At 53.3% G+C, this 27,398-nt stretch overlaps 2 protein-coding genes across 4 annotated transcripts; both read left to right on the top strand.

The window, feature by feature from the left end:
- The first annotated feature begins 5,263 nt into the window (after positions 1–5,263).
- On the top strand, positions 5,264–14,412 carry MAPK3 (mitogen-activated protein kinase 3). The gene is made up of 9 exons (XM_016928783.3): positions 5,264–5,465; positions 6,498–6,680; positions 9,969–10,158; positions 10,344–10,460; positions 10,723–10,837; positions 11,222–11,353; positions 11,504–11,613; positions 11,717–11,871; positions 13,809–14,412. The coding sequence occupies exons 1-8, from the start codon at positions 5,296–5,298 to the stop codon at positions 11,837–11,839; spliced, it is 1,140 nt and encodes a 379-aa protein (XP_016784272.1). The 5' UTR covers positions 5,264–5,295; the 3' UTR covers positions 11,840–11,871; positions 13,809–14,412.
- Positions 14,412–23,765, top strand: GDPD3 (glycerophosphodiester phosphodiesterase domain containing 3). 3 transcript variants are annotated; one of them, XM_016928791.3, is made up of 10 exons: positions 14,412–15,199; positions 15,475–15,517; positions 15,746–15,881; positions 15,971–16,016; positions 16,115–16,233; positions 16,318–16,407; positions 17,018–17,151; positions 20,129–20,188; positions 20,297–20,348; positions 23,566–23,765. In XM_016928791.3, the coding sequence occupies exons 1-10, from the start codon at positions 15,061–15,063 to the stop codon at positions 23,701–23,703; spliced, it is 957 nt and encodes a 318-aa protein (XP_016784280.1). In that variant the 5' UTR covers positions 14,412–15,060; the 3' UTR covers positions 23,704–23,765. The 3 variants fall into 3 exon arrangements, 2 of the variants coding, with proteins under 2 accessions (XP_016784280.1, XP_063653043.1); XR_008540006.2 differs by having other exon boundaries at positions 14,964–15,199; positions 20,129–20,193; positions 23,566–23,584; XM_063796973.1 differs by lacking the exons at positions 20,129–20,188; positions 20,297–20,348; positions 23,566–23,765 and adding an exon at positions 18,782–18,934 and having other exon boundaries at positions 14,964–15,199.
- Positions 23,766–27,398: the final 3,633 nt, after the last annotated feature.

The following is a 27,398-nucleotide window of genomic DNA, read 5'->3' on the forward strand; positions in this document are numbered from 1 at the left end:
GCTCATGACTGTAATCCTAGCACTCCGAAAGGCCGAGGTGAGAGGATCACTTGAGCCTAGAAATTTGAGACCAGACTGGGCAACATTAGCTAGAACCCTTCTCTACAAACATTGTAAAATTAGCCAAGCCAGGCACGGTGGCTCACATCTGTAATCCCAGCACTTTGGGAGGCCAAAGCGGGCAGATCACTTGAGGTCAGGAGTTTGAAACCTGCGTGGCCAACATGGTGAAACCCCATCTTTACTAAATATATAAAAATTAGCCAGGCGTGGTGACGTGTGCCGGTAATCCCAGCTACTTGTAAGGCTGAGGCAGGAGAATCGCTTGAACCTGGGAAGTAGAGGTCAAGGTGAGCCGAGATTGTGCCATTGCATTCCAGCCTGGGCACAGAGGGAGACTCCATCTCAAAAAAAAAAAAAAATGCTGGGCGCAGTGGCTCACACCTGTAATCTCAGCACTTTGGGAGGCCGACGCGGGTGGATCACGAGGTCAGGAGATAGAGACCATCCTGGCTAAGACGGTGAAACCCCCTCTCTAATAAAAATACAAAAAATTAGCCAGGCATGGTGGCACACGCATGTAGTTCCACCTACTCAGGAGGCTGAGGCAGGAGACCCGGGAGGCAGAGGTTGCAGTGAACTGAGATTGCACCATTGCACTCCAGCCTGGGCAACAGAGCAAGACTCCGTTTCAAAAACAAAAAAAAAAATTAGCTAGGCGTGGTTGTGTGTGCTAGGCATGGTGGCAGGATCAGTTAAGCCTAAGAGTTTGAGCCTGCAGTGACCTATGATGCCACTACACTCCACTCCAGCCTGGGCAACAGAGCAAGACCCTGTGCTAGAAAAATAATTCTGCCGGGCACAGTGGCTCACGCCTGTATTCCTAGCACTTTGGGAGGCCGAGGCAGGTGGATCATGAGGTCAGGAGATGGAGACCATCCTGGCTAACACGGTGAAACCCCGTCTCTACTAAAAATACAAAAAATTAGCCGGGCATGGTGGCAGGTGTCTGCAGTCCCAGCTACTCAGGAGGCTGAGGCAGGAGAATGGTGTGAACCTGGGAGGCGGAGCTTGCAGTGAGCTGAGATCGCACCACTGCACTCCAGCCTGGGTGACAGAGCGTAAGCTTCCACATCGTTTTCCCTCTCTCCCTTTTTTTTGGGGGGTGGGGGTGGGGGCAGGGTCTCTCACTGTCACCCAGGCTGGAGTGCAGTGGCACCATCAGAGCTCACTGCAACCTCAACCTCCTGGGCTCAACTGATCCTCCTGCCTCAGCCTCCCAAGTAGCTGGGATTACGGACGCACGCCACCACACCCAGCTCATTTTTGTGTTTTTGGTAGAGATGGGATCTCACTATGTTGCCCAGGCTGGTCTCCAGCTGCTGGGGTCAAGCAATCAGCCTGCCTCAGCCTCCCAAAGTGCTGGAATCACAGAGGTGAGCCACCATGACCAGCCAGCATCATTTTCCAGTTAAATGTTAATAGTATCTACTTCATATGGCTGCTGTGAGGATTACAGGAGGTAGTGTACATAAAAGTGCCTGGCAAGCCAGGTGCCGTAATCTCAGCACTCTGGGAGGCCAATGTGGGTGGATCACCTGAGGTCAAGAGTTTGAGACCAGCCTGGCCAACATGGTGAAACCTCGTCTCTACTAAAAATACAAAAATTAGCCGGGCGTGGTGGCTGGCACCTGTAATCCTAGCTACTTGGGAGGCTGAGGTGGGAGAATGACTTGAACCCAGGAGGTAGGGGTTGCAGTGAGCTTGCACTCCTGCCTGGGTGATAGAGCAAGACTCCGTCTCAAAAAAACAAACAAACAAAAAGTGCCTGGCACAGAAGAGATGGCAAGTCTACATTAGTTGAATATGCGTCTATGAACCAGAACAAATCCCAGTCCAGTCCTCCAAGGAAATGCCAACCTCAGTCACTAGAAGGGAATCTCAGTCACACTCTAACTGAGCTTCCAGCAGCAGGAGGTGGCAGCTTGCAGCTCTGATACACCAGCCTTTCCTATGCTGGGAAACTCACTCCCACTCAGCAAACCTGGCTCCATGCTGAACTCCATAGTGTTTTCTCTGAGTCACTATATTCTCCCGCAGTTGCAAAATGATCTGGCAAAAGTCCCTCTAGGGTTTTTACTGCTTACTGAGTAACATCCAAACTCCTTGCCAGAATCCAGAGCCTTCCTAATCTGGCCCCAACCTACCTCTCCAGGCTGAAACCTCATCATTTTTTTACTGCAGCCATGCTGGACAAGTTATGCTTCTGCCTTTATGCCTCAGCTCACCCCGATCCTTCTCCTTCATGCCTTTCTTCAGTCCCTACCTTCTGCAACCCTACTTTTTCTCTTCTTCTTTTTGTTTTTTGTTTTTGAGACGGAGTGTTGCTCTGTCGCCCAGGCTGGAGTGAAGTGGTGCAATCTCAGCTCACTGCAACCTCCTCCTCTCGGATTCAAGCGATTCTCCTGCCTCAGTCTCCCAAGTAGCTTGGATTACAGGCACGTGCCACCATGCCCAGCTAATTTTTGTATTTTTAGTAGAGACGGGGTTTCACCATGTTGGTCAGGCTGGTCATGAACTCCTGACCTCAGGTGACCCACCTGCCTTGGCCTCCCAAAGTGCTAGGATTACAGGTGTGAGCCACCATGCCCAGCCTACTTTTTCTTTTTTAAAAAAATTTTTTGGCCCGTTGCGGTGGCTCACGCCTGTAATCTCAACACTTTGGGAGGCCGAGGAGGGCAGATCATGAGGTCAGGAGTTTGAGACCAGCCTGGCCATGGTGAAACCTCATCTCTACTAAAAATACAAAAAGTAGCCAGGCGTGGTAGTGGGTGCCTGTAATCCCAGCTACTCGGGAGGCTGAGGCAGGAGAATCAGTTGAACCTGGGAGGCAGAGGTTGCAGTGAGCCGAGATCGGCGCCATTGCACTCCAGCCTGGGCAACAAGAGCGAAACTCCCTTTAAAAAAAAAAAAATTATTGTAGAGACAGGGTCTCCCTCTGTTGCCCAGGCTGGAGTGCCATGTTGCAATCACAGCTCACAGCAGCCTTGACCTCCTGGGGCTCAAGCGATTTCCCCACCTCTGGAGTAGCCAGGACCACAGGCATGCGCCACCACACACAGCTAATTTTTGTCTTTTTGTAGAGATGGAGTCTTCCTATGTTGCCCAGGGTGGTCTCAAACTCTTGGTCTCAAGGGATCCTCCTGCCTTGACCTCTCAAAGTGCTAGGATTACCAGTGTGAGCCCCCACACTTGGCCTGTTTATTTATTATTTTAGAGACAGGGTATCAATATTATTAAAAGAGAAAGAGGAAGAAAAAGAAATACAGACAGGGTTTCACTCTGTCACCCTGGCTGGAGTGCAGTGGTGCAATCATAGCTCACTGAAGCCTCAAATTCCTGGGCTCAAGTGATCCTCCTGCCTCGGCCTCCCAAACAAAGCACTGGGAGTGAGCCACTGCACTGGGGCCTAAATTGATTTATATATTTTATCTCTTCAATAGCTTGGAGTGTGTATTTTATCTCTTCAGTAGATCGGAGGCCTCCACCAAGAAGCCAGTAGGTAATGTGCCCAGGGTAACACAGGGTAAATAAGTGGCAAGGATGGAATTCTTTTTTTCTTCTTTTTCTTATTCTTCATCATTCAACTTGAACAAAGATCGGATTCTATCCCAGGCAATCAGGCTCTGGGGGCTTCTTTCTCTTAAACACAGATTCATACTATATAGTAATCCTTTATCAGCCACAGTACCTAGCTCAGAGCTTTGCACACAGTGCCATGCAATGCTTTATCAAATGAATAACTAAAAAAACTCATTGATCTAATTAGCACCTCTTGAACCTTCACTGACCTATGGGCCACTGGGAATCAGAAACTCAGTCTCATTAATCTGAGTGAGACTGCCTGGCTGTGGATCTAATTATGAGCAATTTCAGAATCATAATTACTGTTCCATTTTGTCTCTTGATCTGTAATGCATCCAAGGACCTACTCCCAGCTTCTCAGGGACAGAAAAAAAAAACAACCCACTACATGATTACTTACTGAAGCCTGGGAGCTGTGTGTTTTTGTGAAGCTTCCAGCTCACATCTTCGCTGTGAAATGAGGGGGATGGGCTGGATGATCTCCGAGGGCCCTTTCTTCAGTTGTAACAGTCTGAGATGGACAGGTGTGATCCCAGAGCTTTGGGAGGCCGAGGTGGGAGGATCCTGTGAAGTCGGTAGTTTCAGACCAGCCTAGGCAACATAGCAAGACCCAGTATCTACCAAAAAAAAATTATATTTTCTTTTTTCTTTTTTTTTTTGAGATGGAGTCTCGCTCTGTCACCCAGGCTGGAGTGCAGTGGTGCGATCTTGGCTTACTGCAACCTCCACCTCTTGGGTTCAAGCAATTCTCCTGCCTCAGCCTCCTGAATAGCTGGGATTACAGGCGCCCACCACCATGCCCAGCTAATTTTTGTATTTTTAGTAGAGACAGGGTTTCACCATGTTGGTCAGGCTGGTCTCAAACTCAGGTGATCTGCCCACCTCGGCCTCCCAAAGTGCTGGGATTACAGGCGTGAGCCACCGTGCCCAGCCCCCCAATTTTTTTTTTTAATTAGCAGGGCGTGGTGGCGCGCACTCGTAGTCCCAGCTCTTTGGGAGGCTGAGGTGGGAGGATCACTTGACCCCAGGGAGGTTGAGGCTGCAGTGAGCAATTATTGCACCACTACACTCCAGCCTGGACGACAGAGAGAGACCCTGTCTCTATAATAAAATAAAAACAGTCTAGGACTCTGAGAGGCATGGAATTGGAAAGAGTCTTTGTGTCAGAAGACACCATTTTGAGTCTCAGCTGTCATTACTAGTGACCTTACCCAAGTTAGTAAACCTAACTCTCAGATTCCCCATCTGTAAAATTTGATCCATTTATTAGAACATTATTTTTAACCTAGGGTGATCCCGGGCCCAGGTTCTGGTGGGCTGCCGCATACATTGGCTGGGTGGCTCTGGTAGGTCACGCCCTGGCCGCTTCGCCATCGAGGGGAGGGTGAGGACAGTCTCCGAGGCAGCGCTGCCGAACCTCCCGGTGACCTGGAGGCCGCGGAGCCCGCAGGGACCCATGGCCCCCGAACCTGGGGCAAGAAGGGCGGGCGCGCGCGGGGCGGGTCACGTGACAGCTCCAGGCCCGCGCGGGGCCGGGGCAGGGGCGGGGCCTGGCGCGCGCGGCCCTGCGGGTGACAGGCGGGCGGGAAGGGGCGGGGCCTCGGGCGGGGCCGCCGTGGGGAGGAGGGCGGTGGGAGGGGAGGAGTGGAGATGGCGGCGGCGGCGGCTCAGGGGGGCGGGGGCGGGGAGCCCCGTAGAACCGAGGGGGTCGGCCCGGGGGTCCCGGGGGAGGTGGAGATGGTGAAGGGGCAGCCGTTCGACGTGGGCCCGCGCTACACGCAGTTGCAGTACATCGGCGAGGGCGCGTACGGCATGGTCAGGTGAGGGGGCGTTCCGGGGGAGGGGGCGCCCTCAGGGGAGGGGGCTTCGCGGGAGAGGAGGAGGAGGCGCCGAGCGCTTTCCGGGACGTGGAGACGCGGAGCGTCCCGAGGAGGCAGGAGACTCGGGATGATCGGGAGCGTCCCAGGGAGGGGGCCCCTGAGTGCTTTCTGGGGGAGGGGGCGCTGCCTACGTCCTCAGGGGAGCGGGCTTGGAGGCTTTGAGTCCACCCTTCTGTAATGATGGGAGGGGCATCCGAGGCCCGCGGGGACCCTAGTGACACAGGGCGAGGCCCAGAGGATGAGTACTCTCGGGGAGGCGACATCCTTAGTGAAGAGGCAGTGGAGGGCCCGTTTTGGGGGAAAGGGTGTCTTGGATTCCCCCTGTGAGGCAGTGCCAGGGAGCCTGGGGGAGAAGAGCCGAGATCAGGGTGGGGCAGGGCTTTGGCCCCACCACCACCACCACCACCAGGGGCCCAGAGAGAGATGAGGCGGCCAGGAGTGCCACCTGCATGTTTTGGGAGGGGTCTGTGAGTGCCCCCGGCCCCACCGTGTGCTCTGGGCCTCTATCCCTCTGGGACAGCCCCGCTGCCCGGATCCCTCACCCTGGGACCCTCCCCTGCCCTGTCCATTCTCTCCTGCCCCTCCCCTGGCTGCCACCTTCCCAGTATTTGCCCCATGGTGTGTCCCCAGCATCTGCACCCCCGGACCTGTCTTGGGTTAAGGAGCCTTTCCTGGGAATGGGGGCGAAGGGTTCAGGGCCAGTAGAATGGAAGGGGATTGAGGAGAAGGGAAGTCAGTGAGCGGTCAGTCTCTTCCTCTGTTTGTAAAGTCACCGAAGGGCCGCCTGGCTGGTCCCCAGCTTTCTCTCTGGAGATCCCAGGCCTCCACAGCAGGAAGGAACCAGCATTGTTTATGATTTGACCAGAGCCAGCTCCTGCTCTCTCCCCTCCCTGCCAAGGCCTGGGTGGGGCCACCAGGCCCGGACTCCCCCTTTGTAAGGCCACAGCAGCAGCCTCTCTCCGGTCCCCTCAGCTCGGCCTATGACCACGTGCGCAAGACTCGCGTGGCCATCAAGAAGATCAGCCCCTTCGAACATCAGACCTACTGCCAGCGCACGCTCCGGGAGATCCAGATCCTGCTGCGCTTCCGCCATGAGAATGTCATCGGCATCCGAGACATTCTGCGGGCGTCCACCCTGGAAGCCATGAGGGATGTGTATCCTTCACCTTGGCCAGTCGGCTGGTCAGGCACGGCCTCGCAGCTGGGCTGGGGACCCGTTGCTTGCTTTCTGTTTCCATCTTACCCACCACCCTCCAAAACAAACCCAGTAAAATAAACTTTCCTGCAGAGGAGAAGCCACAGTGTAACAGGACTTGGAGACCTCTGATGAACCCAGGCCTGCAGCGGCCCAGGCAGTATGGCCTCGAGCAAGTGGGTTCTCTGCTCTGTGCCCCAGGGGGAAGGGCTAGGCAGGATGGTCTCTATGGGAGTGGTGTCTTCTGACGTCGGCAGTTCTGAGACATGACCCAGCCTCTGCCCACAGTCACTTCTTGCTAAGGAATGGATGATTCTTTCCTCTCTTTCCTCCTTGCCCAGACCGGAAGGGAGACAGGGAGAAAGAAAACTGTCAGCTGGGCGTGGTGGCTCACGCCTGTAATCCCAGCACTTTGGGAGGCTGAGGTGGGAGATTACCTGAGGTCAGTAGTTGGAGGCCAGCCTGGCCAACATGGTTAAACCCCATCTCTACTAAAAATACAAAAAAATTAGCGGGGCATGGTGGTGCAAGCCTGTAATCCCAGCTACTTGGGAGGCAGAGGCAGGAGAATCGCTTGAACCCAGGAGCTGGAGGTTGCAGTGAGCCAAGATCGTGCCACTGCACTCCAGCCTGGGTGACAGAGCGAGACTCTGTCTCAAAACTAAACAAAAACAAAAAACTGCCTTTCTTGAGGGCCTGCTGTGTGTCAGGTACTATACATGCCCAATGCTTTTTTTTTTCTATTACACCTCCCAACTACCCTATGAGATGGGCTTTTCAGCTTCATTTCAAAGATGAGGAGTGGAGTGCAATGGCTCACATCTGTAGTCCCAACACTTTGGGAGGCCAAGACCAGAGGATCACTGGAGGCCAGGAGTTCAAGACCAGCCTGGGCAGCATAGTGAGACCCCACCTCTACAAAAAATTTAAAAATTATCCAGGTTTGGTGGTACACAACTATAGTCCCAGCTACTTGGGAGGCTGAGGCAGGAGGATGGCTTGAGCTTAGGAGTTCGAGGCTGCAGTGAGCTATGATTGTGCTACTGCACTCCAGCCTGGGGGATAGAGCGTGACCCTGTCAAAAAAAAAAAAAAAAAAAAAAAAAGATGAGGAAGCTAAGGCCCAGAAAACCTAAAATCAAGTGTTTCTGTTGCTGTCTCCTCCTCTCCTCCCCCAGATGGGAACTTGTCCTTCTTCTTAGGACTTCTCACTCAGAGCCACACCCTAATCACCTGTGGACTTGCACCTTGCCCAGGGAGGGACAGCCTAGCCTTGGCTGTCCTCCCCCAATACTGCTTTCCTAGTTTGCTGTCCACTTCCTGTCTGGCTCTCCTTAGCAACTTATGACACCTGTCACTTCTTCCCTGCCCCACCCACCCACTCTCAGTCCCAGCCCTCCACCCAAGAGTGGGGATTTGTACTGAGGTGTCTGCAACCCCCACCACAAACTGTGGACAGGAAATCTCTGTGCTCACCCCCAGCTCGCTGTGTGATCTGAAGCAAGTCACTGCGTCTCGCTGGGCCTCCCCAGCCCTAAAACAGCAGGGCTGGTCCACATATTCTCTGAAGACCCTTTCAAGGCAGATTCTTGTTTTCTTTGTTTTTTGTTTGTTTGTTTTTAGATGGAGTCTCCCTCTGTCGCCCAGGCTGGAGTGCAGTGGCTCAATCTCAGCTCACGGCAACCTCCACCTCCCAGGTTCAAGCTATTCTCCTGCCTCAGCCTTCCAAGTAGCTGGGACTACAGGCGCCTGCCACCACACCCAGCTAATTTTTTTATTTTCAGTAGATGCAGGGTTTCGCCCTGTTGGCCAGGCTGGCGTCGAACTCCTGACCTCAGGTCATCAACCCACCTTGGCCTCCTGAAGAGCTGGGATTACAGGCATGAGCCACATGCCTGGTCTCAAGGCAGATTCTAAAAGACAGCCCTGACTTATTTTTCCAGAGACAAGCCAAACAGCATTTGTGGATTTATTTATTTATTTACGCATAAGCTTTTTTGTATCTTCAAATAGAAAAAGACATTTTACTCCTCCATCTTCGGAGGTATGGCCAAGCACTCTCCTTTGAGTGGGAGTGTGCTGTTGGGAGTGTCTCCTCATTTTTCTTGCACAAACCATTCCCATAAGGCAGGCATTTATTTTTAAGCAAACATTTATTGCATGCCAGATGGTGTTCATACATTATCTCATTTAACTCCCTCAACAGCCATGTGACTCAGGCATTCATATTAGTAATAATAGTTCATGTTTGCCTAGCACTCACAACTTGCCAAGCACTGGGCTGACAGCTTTACATGTGCCATCTCATCTAGTCTTCACAACCACCCTCAAAAGAACCATTATTTCATGGCTTGCACCTGTAATTTCCAGCACTTTGGGAGGCCGAGGTGGAAGGAACACTTGAACCCATGAGTTCAAGACCTGCCTGGGCAACAGAGCAAGAGCCCATCTCCACAAAAAGAAAACAAACAAACAAACAAACAAAACATTATTTCCCCTACATACCAGATGAGAAAGTTGAGGCACAGACAGGTTGAGATCCTAAAGCCAGTGAGTAGTAGAGAGGAGATTTCAGACATCCATGGGTTAACTCCAGAGTTGCTGCTCTTTTTGTAGTTTTTTTTTTTTTTTAATTTATTTATTTTTGAGACAGAGTCTCACTCTGTCATCTGGGCTGCAGTGCAGTGACACAGTCTTGGCTCACTGCAACATCTGCCTCCTGGGTTCAAGTGATTCTCGTGCTGCAGCCTCCTGAGTAGCTGGGATTACAGGCACATGCCGCCGTGCCCAGTTAATTTTGCTATTTTTAGTAGAGACAGGGTTTTGCCATGTTGCCCAGGCTGGTGGTCTCAAACTCCTGGCCTCAAGCAGTCCTCCCGCCTCAGCGTCCCAAAGTGCTGGGATTACAGGTGTGAGCCACCACTCCTGGCCCAAGTTGCTGCTCTTAACTGTGAAGTTCTCCTGCCTCCCACAGTTTATTATTATCCCCGTTTCCCCGGTAGGGAAACTGAGGCCACAGAAATGAAGCCCCTTGCTCAGGATCAGCAACTGTGATGCGACAGAGGCTCAGAGCCCTGCCGCTGGGTAATGGCAGCAGCTTCCCCAGCTGGTGGTGCAGGTTGGCAGATCTATTGAGTCCCAGGGGCCCTGGCTGGAGGAGGTGTGCAGCCTCGCCTTCAGAGCCTGTTTTCCTTAACCAAGTGCCTCCCACTGCCCCCTGCCTGGGGGGGTCTGCGGAACCATCCTCAGCTACATTGTGCAGGACCTGATGGAGACTGACCTGTACAAGTTGCTGAAAAGCCAGCAGCTGAGCAATGACCATATCTGCTATTTCCTCTACCAGATCCTGCGGGGCCTCAAGTACATCCACTCCGCCAACGTGCTCCACCGAGATCTAAAGCCCTCCAACCTGCTCATCAACACCACCTGCGACCTTAAGGTCAGAGGGTTGGGCACCTGTCCCCTCCTCCCCCAGGGTCTGGGGCTTCCAGTGACCAGTAGAAGAAGCCTTGGGCAGGAGAACATTGCAAGCAAAGGGAACAGTGGAGGCAAAGACAAGGGGGCGTGACTGCTTAGGCTGCAGAGGCCTTGAGCGCCGAGCTTAGCAGCTAGGTCTGATTCCAGATTTGTGATTTCGGCCTGGCCCGGATTGCCGATCCTGAGCATGACCACACCGGCTTCCTGACGGAGTATGTGGCTACGCGCTGGTACCGGGCCCCAGAGATCATGCTGAACTCCAAGGTAGGAGGGGCTGCCCACTCCTGAAAGGAACGGACCAGTTCCCAGGAAGCCCTGGAGCTACCTCTGAGCCAGACACTGACCCCCATGACACAGGAATTCTACCCTCTGGGCCTTGGGCTCTGCAAGGAAGCTGAGCATTGAGCCCTCCAGGCCTCTGCCTTCTGCCTGGTGTTGGATCTAACTTGGAGGTGGTGGCCTGGCGCAGACAACAGGACCCTGTTGAGGCTGGCCCAGGAGCTCACCACTTCCTCCTCTCCCCCAGGGCTATACCAAGTCCATCGACATCTGGTCTGTGGGCTGCATTCTGGCTGAGATGCTCTCTAACCGGCCCATCTTCCCTGGCAAGCACTACCTGGATCAGCTCAACCACATTCTGGGTGAGGGAGGCCCGGCTGGCTGAGTTGGGGATGATTAGCTTTTCCGAGGTGAGATTTCTCGAGAGTCCAAGTCAGGGATACCACCACGTGTGGGGTGCCTCCAGCATCTCATGGTATCTCAATGAGGTATAGATATTATCCCCATTGGATAGATGGGAAAAGCAAGGCTAAGTCCCACACCTGAGGAGGCACCAGACCTAGGATTTGAGCCTCGGTCTGCCTGAACCCAGCCCCCTTGCTCTGCACCACCATGCTAATGACTAGGAGGTGACTGAGGGATTGGCATGGGTTGCTGGGCTGGGGGGTCTTGTTCTTGCCTTGTTGCCTATTCTGTTCCCAGAAAGAAAGAGGTGATCATTTACCAAGTCACCTCCTTATCCACAGGCATCCTGGGCTCCCCATCCCAGGAGGACCTGAATTGTATCATCAACATGAAGGCCCGAAACTACCTACAGTCTCTGCCCTCCAAGACCAAGGTGGCTTGGGCCAAGCTTTTCCCCAAGTCAGACTCCAAAGGTTCGAGAGACATGAGGGTGGGTGTGGGATAAACCTTGGGTGTCGTGGAGGGTGTGTGAGCCCAGCAGCCGCTGGAGGAGACAGGCAAAGCAATGCTTCTCGGAGCTCCTCCAGTCTTCCCTGTGACCCCTGACTCCTGCCCTTCCATAGCCCTTGACCTGCTGGACCGGATGTTAACCTTTAACCCCAATAAACGGATCACAGTGGAGGAAGCGCTGGCTCACCCCTACCTGGAGCAGTACTATGACCCGACGGATGAGGTGGGCCAGTCCCCAGCAGCAGTGGGGCTGGGGGCAGGGGAGCAGGGGGGCACGTAGGCATCCCCCATGCCAGGCCTGAGCCTTGCTGTCTCTGCCACCCCAGCCAGTGGCCGAGGAGCCCTTCACCTTCGCCATGGAGCTGGATGACCTACCTAAGGAGCGGCTGAAGGAGCTCATCTTCCAGGAGACAGCACGCTTCCAGCCCGGAGTGCTGGAGGCCCCCTAGCCCAGACAGACATCTCTGCACCCTGGGGCCTGGTGAGTGTCTCCATGGCCCACACACGGACACCCTGATACTAAATATCTATATCTGTATATCTATATCTATATCTATCTGTACATGCCTCCATACAGCAGCAAGCTTACCCCACACCCATGGTCAATGTGTCTGGTGACAACAGAAGTGCCCAGGGGGCTGGGTGCGGTGGCTCATGCCTGGAATCCCAGCACTTTGGGAGACTGAGACTGAGATGAGTGGATCACCTGAGGGTCAGGAGTTTGAGACCAGCCTGGCCTGCATGGTGAAATCCCATCTATACTAAAAATACAAAAATTAGCCGGGCACAGTGGGTCACTCTGGTAATCCCAGCACTTTGGGAGGCTGAGGCAAGTGGATCACCTGAGGTCAGGAGTTCGAGACCAGCCTGCCTGGCCAACGTGGTGAAACCCTGTCTCTACTAAAAATATAAAAATTAGCCGGGCACGTAGGCATACGCTTCTAGTCCCAGCTACTCAGGAGGCTGTGGTGGGAGGACTGCTTGAACCCGGGAGGCGGAGGTTGCACCACTGTACTCCAGCCTGGGCAACAGTGAGACTCTCTCAAAAAAAAAAAAAAAAAAATGGCTGGGCACAGTGGCTCATGCCTGTAATCCCAGCACTTTGGGAGGCCGAGGTGGGTGGATCACAAGGTCAAGAGTTGAGACCAGCCTGGCCAACATGATGAAACCCGGTCTCTACTGTAAAGAATACAAAAATTAGCTGGGTGTGGTGGCACATGCCTATAATCCCAGCTACTCAGGAGGCTGAGGCAGGAGAATTGCTTGAACCCAGGAGGCAGAGGTTGCAGTGAGCCGAGATCGCACCACTGCACTCCAGCCTGGACTACAGAGCAAGACTCCATCTCAAAAAAAAAAAAAAAAAATGCCCAAGGGCTGCCCAGACTGGTGGCCCACCGAGTCCTCCAGCCCCAAATGTCTCTGCCTGTCAACACCTTGCATCCTCCAGCCCCACAAGCCATTCTAATCTCCTTCTGGGAACAGAACTGGCAAAGAGGCAAGAGGTCACTGAGGGCCTCTGTCACCCAGGTGAGGACCTGAGCCAAGCTTCAGCTCTGGGTGTGGCAGAAGCAGGTGGGGCCATGATTGCTTTGGGAGGGGCCCAGCAGCGCCCAGCCTGACCCAGATTGCCAGGCCTCCTCACACCTGCTGCCAGATCAGCAGTTCACATAGCTGTGGAGACCCCGCTGGCCTGCCCCCACCCACGCTGCCTCCTTGCCTCCTCCGGTCTCTTCCTGTCTTCAGCCAGGTGTGGCCTGATAGAAAGAAGGCATGCACACCTGGGCTCAAACTCCAGCTGTGCCACTTAGTAAGTGCTGTGTGATATTGGGCAAGGCACCTCACCTCTCTGCGCCTCAGTTTCCGGAGTCAATCTATTTATCTTTTATTTTGGTTTTGTTTTTTTGAGACAGTGTCTCGCTCTGTCACCCAGGCTGGAATGCAGTGGTGCAATCATAGCTCACTGCAGCCTCAAAACTCCTGGGTGCAAGGGATCCTCCCAGCTAGCTGGACGAGCCATTGCAACCGGCTAATTTTTTTTTTTTTTTTTTTTTTTTGTGGAGCTGGGGTCTTGCTATGTTGCCCAGGCCAGTCTCAAACTCCTGGGCTCAAGCGATCCACCACCTCAGCTTCTCAAAGTGCTGGGATTATAGGCGTGAGCCACTGTGCCCGGCCGAGACAGTTCTAATAATGAAAGCATAAAGCCCTAAGCATTGTTCTAAGAGGTTTACATGTATTAATTCCTTTAATCTTACAGCAGTACCTCGAGCTAGGTACTATTATTATCTCCATTTACAGATAAGGAAACTGAGACCCAGCCTATCCAGCTGTGAGGGTGAAATGAGAGATGTTGAGGTCAGGGCTCCAGTGGGTCTGCCCGGGGGTGCTAACGACTCCTCTCCTGCCTGCTTCTCTCTTTAGGACCTGCCTCCTGCCTGCCCCTCTCCCGCCAGACTGTTAGAAAATGGACACTGTGCCCAGCCCAGACCTTGGCAGCCCAGGCCGGGGTGGAGCATGGGCCTGGCCACCTCTCTCCTTTGCTGAGGCCTCCAGCTTCAGGCAGGCCAAGGCCTTCTCCTCCCCACCCGCCCTCCCCACGGGGCCTCGGGAGCTCAGGTGGCCCCAGTTCAATCTCCCGCTGCTGCTGCTGCGCCCTTACCTTCCCCAGCGTCCCAGTCTCTGGCAGTTCTGGAATGGAAGGGCTCTGGCTGCCCCAACCTGCTGAAGGGCAGAGGTGGAGGGTGGGGGGCGCTGAGTAGGGACTCAGGGCCATGCCTGCCCCCCTCATCTCATTCAAACCCCACCCTAGTTTCCCTGAAGGAACATTCCTTAGTCTCAAGGGCTAGCATCCCTGAGGAGCCGGGCCGGGCCGAATCCCCTCCCTGTCAAAGCTGTCACTTCGCGTGCCCTCGCTGCTTCTGTGTGTGGTGAGCAGAAGTGGAGCTGGGGGGCGTGGAGAGCCCGGCGCCCCTGCCACCTCCCTGACCCGTCTAATATATAAATATAGAGATGTGTCTATGGCTGACCCTGGCTCTGTCTGTGTTCGCGACGCCCCCGCCCTGCCCCGTGCGGCTCTGAGGACAGACTTCTGCAGCCCAGCTGCTGCTTGACTTGGGCTTTCAGGGGCCTGGTGCCCTTCACTCCCAGCTGCCCAGGGCTGGGGACGGGACTCTGGAGAGCTCCAGACTCCTAGAAAGAAGGGGGTCAGTTTTCCCCTTAGTCACCGTCCTGTCCTCTCGCTAATGGCTTCCTGTCTAACTGGCTGGGGGTGATTCGGGGTGACTCAGGAGCACCCTACACACCCCTGGATCCTCTGAAATGGCAAGGGGTAGGCATGTTGGATGCGCTGGCTACAAGTACCAGAGAGAGGGAGAGGTCCTAACAGTCCTGGGTGGTTTTTACTCCCCTCATGTAGCCCAGGACAGGGGGCTGCTGGGGTCTGGGAAGGGCCTGGGGATATGAGAGCCAGGGCTACTTGCCTCACCTCCTGACACTACCCCAGCTTCAGCCGAACCCTGCAGCCTGGCTCCAAGCCAGCCCAGCGGCAGGCTCAGCAGGTCCCAGGGGCGTGGCAGTGGCCAGTAGTAGAGCCGGCCCACACTGGCTAGGCAGGCAGCACAGTCCCGCGGACGGCTGAGCGTGTGGCTGCAGGAGCTTCTGTGGGAGTACGGTCATGAGCCTTTTGCTGTACTATGCCCTCCCTGCCCTGGGCAGCTATGCCATGCTCTCCATCTTCTTCCTGCGCCGGCCTCATCTGCTGCACACGCCCAGGGCTCCCACCTTCCGCATCCGCCTGGGGGCCCACCGAGGAGGTGAGCCGGGTAGGGGTGAGAACAGGCGCCAAAGTGGACTGCACAGAGGGGTAGGTCCAAGGGGGCATGCTAGAAACGGGGCAGGGACCAAGAGAGAAGGAGAGCGAAGTGGCAGGGCAGGGTGTGGACGAGGAAGAAGATGCTGGCGCAGCCTGGGCTGGCTGGGGAGGTGAGGCCAGAGGGAGGATGGAGCCCAGAGAGGGAATGTGGGTGATGAGGTTGGGCCAGGCCCCTAGACCCCAAGCCCCAGGGGCCCACTCCAGTGCCCCCCACAGGATCTGGAGAGCTGCTGGAGAACACCATGGAGGCCATGGAGAAGTGAGTGTATCTGCCCCTGCCCAGGCTGCCATGTGAGGGTGTGCAGGTCGTGGACTGCATCACAGCAAGGGACGCCATTCACTTCCTAGCTGCGTGACTGGCGCCCCCTGGAGGTGGCCTGCACATCCCGCCACGAACTCTGCTCTCACATTCCCGGCCACCTCCCAGCCACCATGCCCCTCATCCCAGTCCCCTGCCCCTGCCCCCCGCTGACCTTCACCCCCACAGCTCCATGGCCCAGCGCTCGGACCTCCTGGAGCTCGACTGTCAGCTGACACGGGACAGAGTGGTGGTGGTGTCACATGATGAGAACCTGTGCCGCCAGTCGGGCCTAAACAGGGATGTGGGCAGCCTGGACTTCGAGGTGGGCCCTGCCCTGACACCCCAACCCCCACCCTGAGAGTCACCATGCCCAATGCAGGCCTCTAGTGACATCCTTCCTGTCCTCCCCAGGACCTGCCCCTCTACAAGGAGAAGCTGGAGGTTTACTTCTCTCCAGGTGAGAGCAAGGGCTTCGAGCCCTGCCTGGGCCATGCCTGCCTTCCTTGGACCTCCGCCTTGGCTTCCCTCTGACCCCTTTTCCCACACCACCCCCAGGCCACTTTGCTCACGGGTCAGACCGGCGCATGGTTCGTCTGGAGGACCTGTTCCAGAGGTTTCCAAGGACACCCATGAGCGTAGAGATCAAAGGGAAGAACGAAGAGCTCATCCGTGAGGTGGTGCTGCAGGCAGGGCTAGGGCAGCCACCGGGGGCGTGAGAGAGGCCTGGCTCTCCCTTCACCTCCTTCTCCTCCTCCCAGATAGCAGGCTTGGTGAGACGCTATGACCGTAATGAAATCACCATCTGGGCCTCGGAGAAGAGCTCGGTCATGAAGAAATGCAAGGCTGCCGTGAGTCCCCCCACCCCTCCCCCGTCCTCTTCCTCCTCCAGGGGCCCCTCCTCCCCAAAGCTGGAGCCCACCCAGCATGGGGACCCGAGCTAGAGGGGTCTGGGAGAGTTCCCAGTGGTGTGGCGGTGGCAATGAAAAGGGTGTGAACTCAGGCCTCGAACACAGAGCCAAGATGTGACTTTTGTTTTTTTTCTTTTTTGAAACACAGTCTCTCTCTGTCGCCCAGGCTGGAGTGCAGTGGTGCCACCTCGGCTCACTGCAACCTCTGCCTCCTGGGTTCAAGCGATTCTCATGCTTCAGCCTCCCGAGTAGCTGGGATTACAGGTGCACGCCACCATGCCCAGCTAATTTTTGTATTTTTAGTAGAGATGGGGTTTTACCATGTTAGCCAGGCTGGTCTTGAACTCCTGATCTCAGGTGATCCACCTGCCTCAGCCTCCCAAACTGCTGAGGTTACAGGCGTGAGCCACCACACCCAGCCCCAAGATGTGACTTGGATCCTGCAGGTAGTAGGGCCTCTGGAATGCCCACCACGGCTCCCCTGCAGCTCATGCCTCCTCTCTGCTTCCCCAGAGCAGACAGATTCTCATGCCTCTCCTTGCCTCCCCAGAACCCCGAGATGCCCCTGTCCTTCACAATAAGCCGAGGATTCTGGGTGCTGCTTTCCTACTACCTGGGGCTGCTGCCCTTCATCCCAATCCCTGAGAAGTTCTTCTTCTGCTTCCTGCCCAACATCATCAACAGGTACCAGTGGGGGGCGGACCTCAGAAAAACTCCCCACTGCTTAGGGTCTCCGTGGAGAAGGAGCCCAGATCTTCCCAGCTCCCCAGCTCCCCTCAGAGATAACCCCCAAGGTCTTTTAAGGACAGTGGTTCTTACCCAGCATTCATGAATACTAAGGGAACTGTGAACACCCTGAAATTCTGTGCATATGTGGAGTTTTAGGATAGAGAGGTCATTTATCCATTTCAGGCCATCTAGCATATTTTATTGAATGTCTACTCTGTCCCAGGTGCAGTTATAATGTGTAAATGAGACCAGTGAGGGTGGGGAGAGGTCCTTGGTGAGCTTACAGTCTGGCTGGGGAGACATTCATTCATTAATTATAGCACGGCTGTCTCAGACTCTCAGCAGGAAAAGGCCAAGTCAGTGTTCTGCAGGAAGGCAGGGGTTAACAAAGTAACAGCTGGGGAAAGGATCAGGAATTTGGATACTTCGCTGGCACTTAAGCCTAGTCCCTCCCTTTGCTTTACAATTTTTTTTTTTTTTTTTTTTTTTTTTTTTTTGAGACAGAGTCTTGCTCGGGCTGGAATGCAGTGGCCAGATCATGACTCACTGCGCCTCGACCTCCTGGGCTCAGGAGATCCTCCTGCCTCAGCCTCCTAAGTAGCTGGGAGTATAGGCGTGCAACACTGCACCTGGCTAATTGTTAAATTATTTGTAGAGACAAGGTCTCACTATGTTGACCAGGCTGCTCTTGAACTCCTCAGCTCAAACGAGCCTCCCACCTCGGTCTCCCAAAGTGCTGGGATTACATACCTGAGCCCCCGGGCCCGGTCTCCCTTTGCTTTCTGACAGCTTCTCTGTGGTAGTCCCAGAGCTCTCTGCTCCCCTCTGTTGTCCAGAAGGAAGTCCCACTCAGCCCCCACAATCCCTTGCTACAAAGAGATCAATGATATTTGTGTACCACCTTTTTATACCGGATTTTTGTTGTTGTTTTTTGAGGAGTCTTCCCGTTGCCCAGGCTGCAGTGCAGTGGCGCGATCTCGGCTCACTGCAAGCTCTGCCTCCCTGGTTCACGCCATTCTCCTGCTTCAGCCTCCCGAGTAGCTGGGACTACAGGCGCCCGCCACCACACCCGGCTAATTTTTTTGTGTTTTTAGTAGAGATGGGGTTTCACCGTATTAGCCAGGATGGTAATCTCCTGACCTCATGATCCGCCTGCCTCGGCCTCCCAAAGTGCTGGGATTACAGGCGTGACCCACTGCGCCCGGCCTTATACAAGATTTATAAAGTGTTTTAACATATTTTGGGTTGACTTTTACCTTGCAGCACCCCCAGGAGGTATAAGACTCATGACTCCCATGGTACCCTAGAGAATATGAGGCCCAGAGAGGTTCTGTAATTTGCCCAAGGACACACAGCTGGAAATCCAGAGCTTAGGTTTTCCCTGGGTCTGACTCCAAAGCCTGCCCTAGGACACTATCAAGGGCCTCTAAAGTCACCCCTGGAGTGGGATAATTAGGGGTCGTCCCACTAAGTACTGTCTGGTCTCAAGAAGCTGGCCAATGGGCATAGTGGCTCACGAGGTTTTTTGTGGGTTTTTTTGTTTGTTTGTTTGTTTTTGAGACGGAGTTTTGCTCTTTTTGCCCAGGCTGGAGTGCAATGGTGCGATCTTGGCTCACCGCAACCTCCGCCTCCCAGATTCAAGCGATTCTCCTGCTTCAGCCTCCCAAGTAGCTGGCATTACAGGCATGCACCACCATCCTGGCTAATTTTGTATTTTTAGTAGACACAGGGTTTCTCCATGTTGGTCAGGGTGGTCTTGAACTCCGGACCTCAGGTGATCCACCCGCCTCGGCCTCCCAAAGTGCTGGGATTACAGGCGTGAGCCACCGCGCCCGGCCATTGTTTTTTGTTTTTGAGAAGGAGTCTCACTCTGTGGCCCAGGCTGGAGTGCAGTAGTGCGATCTTGGCTCACTGAAACCTCCGCCTCCTGGGTTCAAGCAATTCTCCTGCCTCAGCCTCCCAAGTGGCTGGGACTACAGGGTCTGCCACCACGCCCGGCTAATTTTTGTATTTTTAGTAGAGACGGCGTTTCGCCATGTTGGCCACGCTGGTCTCCTCCCACCTCAGACTCTCAAAGTGCTGCGATTACAGGTGTGAGCCACCACACTTGGCCGGCTCGTGCTTATTATCCTGGCACTTTGGGAGGCTGAAGCGGGAGGATTGCTTGAGTCCAGGAGTTCAAGACCAGCCTGGGCAACATAGTGAGACATGTCTCTACAAAAATTTTTTAATGGCCGGGCTCGGTGGCTCACGCCTGTAATCCCAGCACTTTGGGAGGCCAAGGCGGGCGGATCACAAGGTCAGGAGATCAAGACCATCCTGGCTAACAGGGTGAAACCCTGTCTCTACTAAAAATACAAAAAATTAGCAGGCGTGGTGGCAGGCACCTGTAGTCCCAGCTACTCAAGAGGCTGAGGCAGGAGAATGGCGTGAACCCGGGAGGCGGAGCTTGCAGTGAGCTGTGATCGCACCACGGCACTCCAGCCTGGGCGACAGAGCAAGACTCTGTCTCAAAAAAAAAAAAAAAATTAATTTAAATTAATAATAAGATAAATAGATAAATAAGAAGCTGGCCAGGCCCAACCAGGAGGGCCTGCAGCCTGGATGTCCAGCTTTGGAACCGAGCGAGGCCCTGGCCCAGCCCCACCACCACTCTGCTTTGGGCCTGGCAAGTCCCTTTCGTTCTCTAAGGCCCAGATTCCTTATCTGGTGAATGGTGACTGGAGGGCCACACCCTTGAAGCGTGGTGGTCAGAGTAGGCTCTCTGAACAATGGGTGAATTGTTCACTGGGGCAACTACAAAGGTTATTCTGGGGGATTCTGGGGGGTGGGAGGGCAGCGCTACCCTGGTTGGCGGGGGCACTACCAGCCCACCCCACCTCTGGGACAGGGGAGACCCTAGGAGCTAACCCCCACTTCCTTCTCTCTGCAGGACCTATTTCCCATTTTCCTGCTCTTGCCTGAACCAGTTATTGGCTGTGGTTTCGAAATGGTGAGGTGGGCAAGATGGCTGGGTGGAGTGTCCCCATAGAGACCTACTGCTGCCCTTCTCCCATGTCCCCTCTCATCATCACCTCCCACGTCCCCACCCCACCCCCAGGCTGATCATGAGGAAGAGTCTGATCCGACACTTGGAGGAGCGAGGGGTGCAGGTGAGGCCTTGACCACCACTTCCACCGCACACAGACCTGGCAGCAGGGTTCCGGTCCCACTCTGCTGCCAACTAGCTGCATCACTCGGGCAGGTGACCTCACCTCAGTTTCTTCGTCCCTAAAATGGGAAAATGGTATATTTAACTCTCTGGATACACACACACACACACACACACACACACAAATTTTCTTCTTCTTCTGTGTGTGTGTGTGTGTGTGTGTGTGTGTGTCAAGAGTCCCACTCTGTCACCCAGGCTGGAGTGCAGTGGTGCAATCTCGGCTCACTGCAACCTCCACCTCCCGGGTTCAAGCGATTCTCCTGCTTCAGCCTCCCCAGTAGCTGGGACTACAGGTGCCTGCCACCATGCTTGGCTAATTTTTGTGTTTTAATAGAGACGGGGTTGCACCATGTTGGCCAGGCTGGTCTCGAACTCCTGGCCTCAAGTGATCCGCCTGCCTCAGCCTCTCAAAGTGCTGGGATTACAGGTGTGAGCCACCACGCCTGGCCACGCACATATTTTCTTAACCTGACATTGCCAAAATATGGATATGTAACTAGTACTTATTAAGGGCTTGATAAATGTTAGCCATTATGATGACAACAATGATGTATCATGATCCCTGATGAGAGGGGGCTGGGGAAAGATGAGAGATGGGAGAAAACAGGCCCAGCCCACCCCCCTCTCCCCTGAGCATTGGCTTCCACCAGATCATTTAATTAGTAAACGATCCTTGAGAATGTTCCAGGCACTATGGTACTAGGGGTGGGAGCTTCCCATCAAGGGTACAGGGAAGAAATGCCATAGGCAGAGGCTGAGCCCGGTGGCTCCCACCTGTAATCCCAGCCCTTTGAGAGGCCAAGGTGGGAGGATCACTTGAGCCCAGGAGTTTAAGACCAGCCTGGGCAACATACTGAGACCCTCGTCTCTACAAAAAATTTAAAAATTAGCCAAGCACAGTGGTTTATACCTGTAGTCCCAGCCACTCAGGAGGCTGAGATGGGAGGATCACCTGAGCACGGGGTTTCGAGGGTGCAGTGAGCTATAATCAGAATCACGCCACTGCACTCCACACTCCAGCCTGGGAGAGATAGCCAGACTGTCCCAAAAGAGAGAGAGGAAAGAGCGTGAGAGCCAGAGACAGGGAGAGGGAGGAGAGGGAGGGAAACAGGAAAAAGGAAAGGAAAAGGGAAAGGAAAGAAAAATGCAGAGGCAGGGTGCAGTGGCTCATGCCTGCAATCCCAGCACTTTCGGAGGCCAAGGCCAGCGGATCAACTAAGGTCAGGAGTTCGAGACCAGCCTGGCCAACATTGTGAAACCCCATCTCTACTAAAAATGTAAACATTATCCGGGTATGGTGGCGCATGCCTGTAATCCCAGCTCTACTTGGGAGGCTCAAGCACGAGAATCACTTGAACCCAGGAGCTGGAGGCTACAGTGAGCCGAGATCACACCACTGCACTCCAGCCTGGGCGACAGAGCAAGACTGTCTCAAAAATAAATAAATAAATAAATAAAATATTAACTGGGCATGGTAGTGCATGCCTGTAGTCCCAGCTAGTTAGGAGGCTGAGGTGGGAGGATCACTTGAGCCCAGGAGGTCAAGGCTACAGTGGGCTGTGATTACACCACTGCACTCCAGTGTTGGCAATACAGAGAGACCTCGTCTCATCTGTATTTTTAATAAAATAAAAAATTCCCATCTCCACCTACCTCAGTGCCCACTCAACGGGCAGGGAAGGGGCAGAGCTGCAGGAGCTGGGGCAGGTGGCAGTGGAATGGGGGTCTGGGGGAGGGTGGTGCTGGTAAGTGGTCAACAACTAGCTCTCAGAGAGGAACAAATGAAAGCCCTGATTTGAGGATTAGTTTTCCTGGTTTAAATACTCCCATCTTGGCCAGTTTCAGGCTGCCGACATGAAGCCACTAAATGCAGAATGGGAAGAGATGCATGGTGGCACCCCATCATGTAGTATTTCCATCTTGCAGCCTCAACAGACTTAATCACTTCAAGAACACAGTAATAGGAAACTGATTAGCAAGAGATATGCTTTGAATATTTATTACTGGGTTTTTGTTTGTTTTGGGTTTTGTTTTTTGTTTTGGATTTTTTTTTTTTTTTTTGAGACAGAGTCTTGCTCTGTTGCCCAGGCTAGAGTGCAATGGCGTGATCTCAGCTCACTGCAACCTCCACCTCCTGGGTTCAAGCGATTCTCCTGCCTCAGCCTCCTGAGTAGCTGGGATTACAGTCGCCCGCCACCACGCCCAGCTAATTTTTGTATTTTTAGTAGAGATGGGATTTCACCATGTTGGCCAGGCTGGTCTCGAACTCCTGACCTTAGTTGATCTGCCTGCCTCGGCCTCCCAAAGTGCTGGGATTACAGGCGTAAGCCACTACGCCTGGCCACTTGTTGTTTTAATAATTTATTTAGGGCCGGGCGCGGTGGCTCACACCTGTAATCCCAGCACTTTGGGAGGCCGAGGCGGGTGGATCACGAGGTTAGGAGATCGAGACCATCCTGGCTAACACGGTGAAACCCCATCTCTACTAAAAACAGAAAAATTAGCTGGGCGTGGTGGCGGACATCTGTAGTCCCAGCTACTCAGGAGGCTGAGACAGGAGAATGGTGTGAACCCGGGAGGCAGAGCTTGCAGTGAGCCGAGTTCGTGCCACTGTACTCCAGCCTGGGCGACAAACCAAGACTCCATCTCAAAAAATAAATAAATAAATAAATAATTTAATTGTCAGTATATATAATTTTTTTTTTTTTGAGACGAGGTCTTGTTGTATCGCCCAGGCTGGAGTACAGTGGTGCAACCATAGCTCACTGCAGCCTTAGAGTCCTGGGCTCAAGCAATTCTTTCACCTCAGTCTTCCAAGTAGCTGGGAGCACAGGCGCAGCATACCACCACACCGGGCTAATTAATTTTTACAAAGTTTTTTGTAGAGATGAGGTCTCACTCGATCTTAAACACCTGGCCTCAACTCCTGCCTCGGCGTCCCAAAGTGTTGATATTACAGGCGTGAGCCACTGCACCCAGGCTATGATTTAATTTTTAATAATGGCTGGGTTTAATAACCACTTTGCAAAATTCCTGAGAATTTAACAATCAGCTCCAGCCTACTGCTGCTGGGGAGTCTCCATAGAGGAGGAGGTAGGTCCCCACTGTCCGGATGTAAAATTGTTCAGAATCTACAGGCCCCCTCCCTCCCTGCTCAGGTGGTCTTTTGGTGCCTTAATGAAGAGTCGGATTTTGAAGCAGCCTTCAGCGTGGGAGCCACTGGCGTCATGACGGATTATCCCACAGCCCTGCGGCACTACCTGGACAACCATGGACCAGCTGCCCGGACCTCCTAAGTCCAGAAGCCTCGAGCTCTCCTGTTTCTCTTCCTGAAAAATAAATATTTGCCTTTCGATCACATCGTTGTGCTGAGGGTGAGGAGTAGAGGGGTGGGTCCTGAAGATATGAAGATGGCAGCTTAGGAGGGAACAGGCCAGCCCTGAGGCTGGAGCCTGGGGCCCTCAGGAGCCTGACCCACTGGTTCCACTGCATTCCTGTCCTCCTGCCACACCCCGCCCCAGCCTGGCCTCCACTCTCCTCAGGAATGTCCCCTCACGGCCAACCCAGGCATCCTGGCCCCCAGCCACTTGACAGCAACAGGTAATGGTTCCATTTTCCTGAGGCCATCAACAGCCCAGGCACCGGGCAGGGAACTTGATCTCTTCCATGTCTTGCCCTGTGAGCTTCCTTCTCGGGCTGCAGAGGATGGGCCTGGGTGGGACAGCTGAGTTCACCCAGCCCCTCTGCTGCCCCCGCCATTCCAACCTTCTCCTCCCAGGTCTCCTTCTCCAGAAGCTCCCAGAATGCTTCTGCCATCTTCAGCCCCAGGGCCATATTCACTGAAGGAACTACACATTCACATTTCACAGATACTTCCTGAGCGCCTCCTCTAGACCAGGCTGGGCCCACTGCAGTGAGCAACACAAGCCAAAGAACTGCAGACACGTGTTGAAACAGACATGCCCTGAGATCAGACCTAACCCAGCCTGGAGCACAGGGGTGTTGGAAACAAGTGCTCAGTGTAGTCAAGAAAAACCAGCACTGAGACAGATTTCCCAGCAAGGCATCTTTACTTCAGAACGGTGCTACTTGCGCTGCTTGTAATCGCAAGAGCACCCCAAACAAAGGAGAGAAGGGCTTTTTAACCCTAACGCAGTTCCTGTTTCTGTGTCCTTTCCCCATTGACTGGGGATGGACTGCACAATCTGAGCTGATCCCGACTGGCTAAGGTTTAAACTTTCCCAAACAGGGTAGACTGGCGAAAAAGAAGAAGAAGGGGGAGAAGTTTATGACCGGGAAGTTGAGTCTTTGAAGAGCTTAGCTGTCCCAACAATTTCCTCTCTTCTACTTGATACTTCTTCCTCTGCAAAAAATTTTAACAGGATTTGGCTTCGTTGTTCTTCTTGATTATCCAGGAGCAAGAGCTTGTCCAAGTATGGAGGGAGAGAAGAGAGGGAGGCTTTAGTGAGGGCTGTTTCTATGAGCCTTTGAGTTAACCCACGAATACAAGGTATGATGCGGCAGCCCACAAGGATAAGTACACTTGTTACAATTGCAAGAGAGGTAAAGATTGAAGCCAGGAGTCCTTTCCATTTTCCAAACCACTTTTCCATGAGACCCATAAAAGGGTTATCTAGTCCAGAATTTTCGGCTAATTCATTTGCCAGGGTGGTAAGGCCTTGTAAAGCTTTTGTGATGGTCCCGTCGGCGGCTGTATTATTAGGGATAAAAGTACAACATTGGACTCAGATCATGACACAGACTCTGCCTTTTCCTGCCAATATCATGTCAAGGGCTAGTCTATTTTCCCAGGTCATCTGGCTGGTGGGGCCTAATTGTTCAGCTATTCCTTTGATGGCATCCCTGGTATAACTGACGAATCGCTGCTCACTGTAGTATATATAATTTATCCAGTCTACATTTTTATTTATAGCAGACCACCAGAACAAAACAGACTTAAACCCAGCGGCTATTTGATTCCAAGCTTTAAATTCACTTGGTAGCTCCCGTGGGACCCCGCTACTGTCTATGTAAACATGGGGGTCAAAGGACCCACGAGGGGCTTCTCTTTTTCTTTGGGTTACTTGCTTCCTGTCTGGTTGATGAAATGCCAAGGTGAAAGGGATGGCCAACTGGATTAGAGCAAAAGTGCTGCTCCAATTGCTTGGCAGCACACCCAGTAACAGTCCTCCACAATACCACCATACATCTGCTCGGGGATAGACAAGGGCCGACTGATTGGTTAGCTCTTGAAAAGGTTTAGACTCCCATTAGATTTCCAAGGAATGTCAATTTGTCCCGTTGTGGGAGACACAAGGTGTAATTGGCATTGAGAGGTGGAAGTCAAATGGTCCTTGGGAGCTGACCCATAGGGCTCCTGATCTTTGGGAAATGTAGTGAAAGAGTGGCGCACGTCTTGTTTCCCCAGGCTGTGGTGTGCTGGAAGAGAGCTACCATACAGTCCATGCCTGGTTGGTTGGCCCATCCGAGTGGAAAGGGGACAATCTGGGTTTCTGGCCTGCCCGCTGCACAAGAGTAACAATCGCTTTTATTCAGGGTGCGAAAAGAATATTTAATCCATTCCAGCCAGGCATTTGCATCTTGATACCCGGTCTCAATGGCTAGGGTTTGCTTTAAGTCCTTGACTTCTACTATAGCTACTTTGGTTTTGTCATTGGGTAAGAGGTGAGGAATGGTTTGATTTGGTGGGCTTGGGGAGGGGGAGACGGTAGGAGGTGGAGAAGGGTGAACAAAACATATTTCAAAGAAGCCTATAGGGTCCCTTCCAGTAACATCGGCTCCTAAGCCATAGAAGCAACCTAGAGTGGAGTTAGGGTCGGTGGAGGTAGGGGTAGTAATAGAGGTAAGTAGTGGGTTGCACTAGTTGGATTGGCAATTATAGGGGTGGTTCCCTTGATAAAGTAAAGGCTGCTTCCTTCGGGTTTTATTAGTTTTTTTGCACACTAGGCAACTATCCGCCACCTGACTAGCGAGGGTAGAGATTCCTATATACCCATAGGCTTTGAGGACTGTGTCACACATAGCTTGGGGACCCCAGTGAGTTTCTTGATAAAGCTGTGATAATATTTCCCTCATAAGAGGTTTAGACAGCATTTCCCTCCCGTCTGGTAATACCCACCTTCCCTCTGAGCTTTCCTTAGCTCCTATTCCTTTTAACTTTTCTTGGTCCGCGTCGGAGAAGATGGGGATTGCGACTGGAGGGGAAGGCAAGGGGTCAGATGGAAAATGGGTGCCTCTCAGGAAGAGGCAACTTGCTTGGCTACTTGATCTGTGAGGTTATTTCCCCGGTTTTCAAAAGATGGGTTTTTCTGGTGTCCTGGGACGTGGACCACCACTATTTCTTCTGGCAGTTGAAGATTTTCTAGTACTTGCATAATCAATTCTTTATAGACAAGGTCCTGGCCCTTACTATTAATGAGGCCTCGTTCAGTCCAGATCTTTCCAAAGGTATGGACTACTCCAAAATACTTGGAGTCAGTGTAAATAGTTCCTTCCTGATTTTGCTGAGATTTTAAGGCCTGATTTAATGCAAAGAGTTCACATGTTTGAGTGAACCAGTTATTGGGCCGTCTCCCTGACTCTACCTCCATGAGGGTTTCCCTGTCAACTACAGAGTACCCGTTATGCCTCCTTCCTTCAATTACCCGAGAGGAGCCGTCTATAAAGAGGTAACGCCCAGTTTGGAACAGGGTCTTGCTTAGATGCAGTCTGACTCTAGTCTGATAACTGATCAGATCTAAACATTTATGCTCAGGTTCCTCCCGGTTCGGATTTCCTGTTAGGAAAACATCGGAGTTGAGCGAACTACCAGTGGTCAATGTTAAATCATCCCTCTCTAATAAGATAGCCTCAATTTTTTGGGGGGGTGGGTGGAGGATGGAGTCTCGTTCTGTTGCCCAGGCTGAAGTGCAGTGGCTGATCTCGGCTCACTGCAACCTCTGCCTCCGGGGTTCAAGCGATTCTCCTGCCT

The sequence above is a fragment of the Pan troglodytes genome, chromosome 18 (genome assembly GCF_028858775.2).
Source record: "Pan troglodytes isolate AG18354 chromosome 18, NHGRI_mPanTro3-v2.0_pri, whole genome shotgun sequence".
Classification (NCBI taxonomy): domain Eukaryota; kingdom Metazoa; phylum Chordata; class Mammalia; order Primates; family Hominidae; genus Pan; species Pan troglodytes.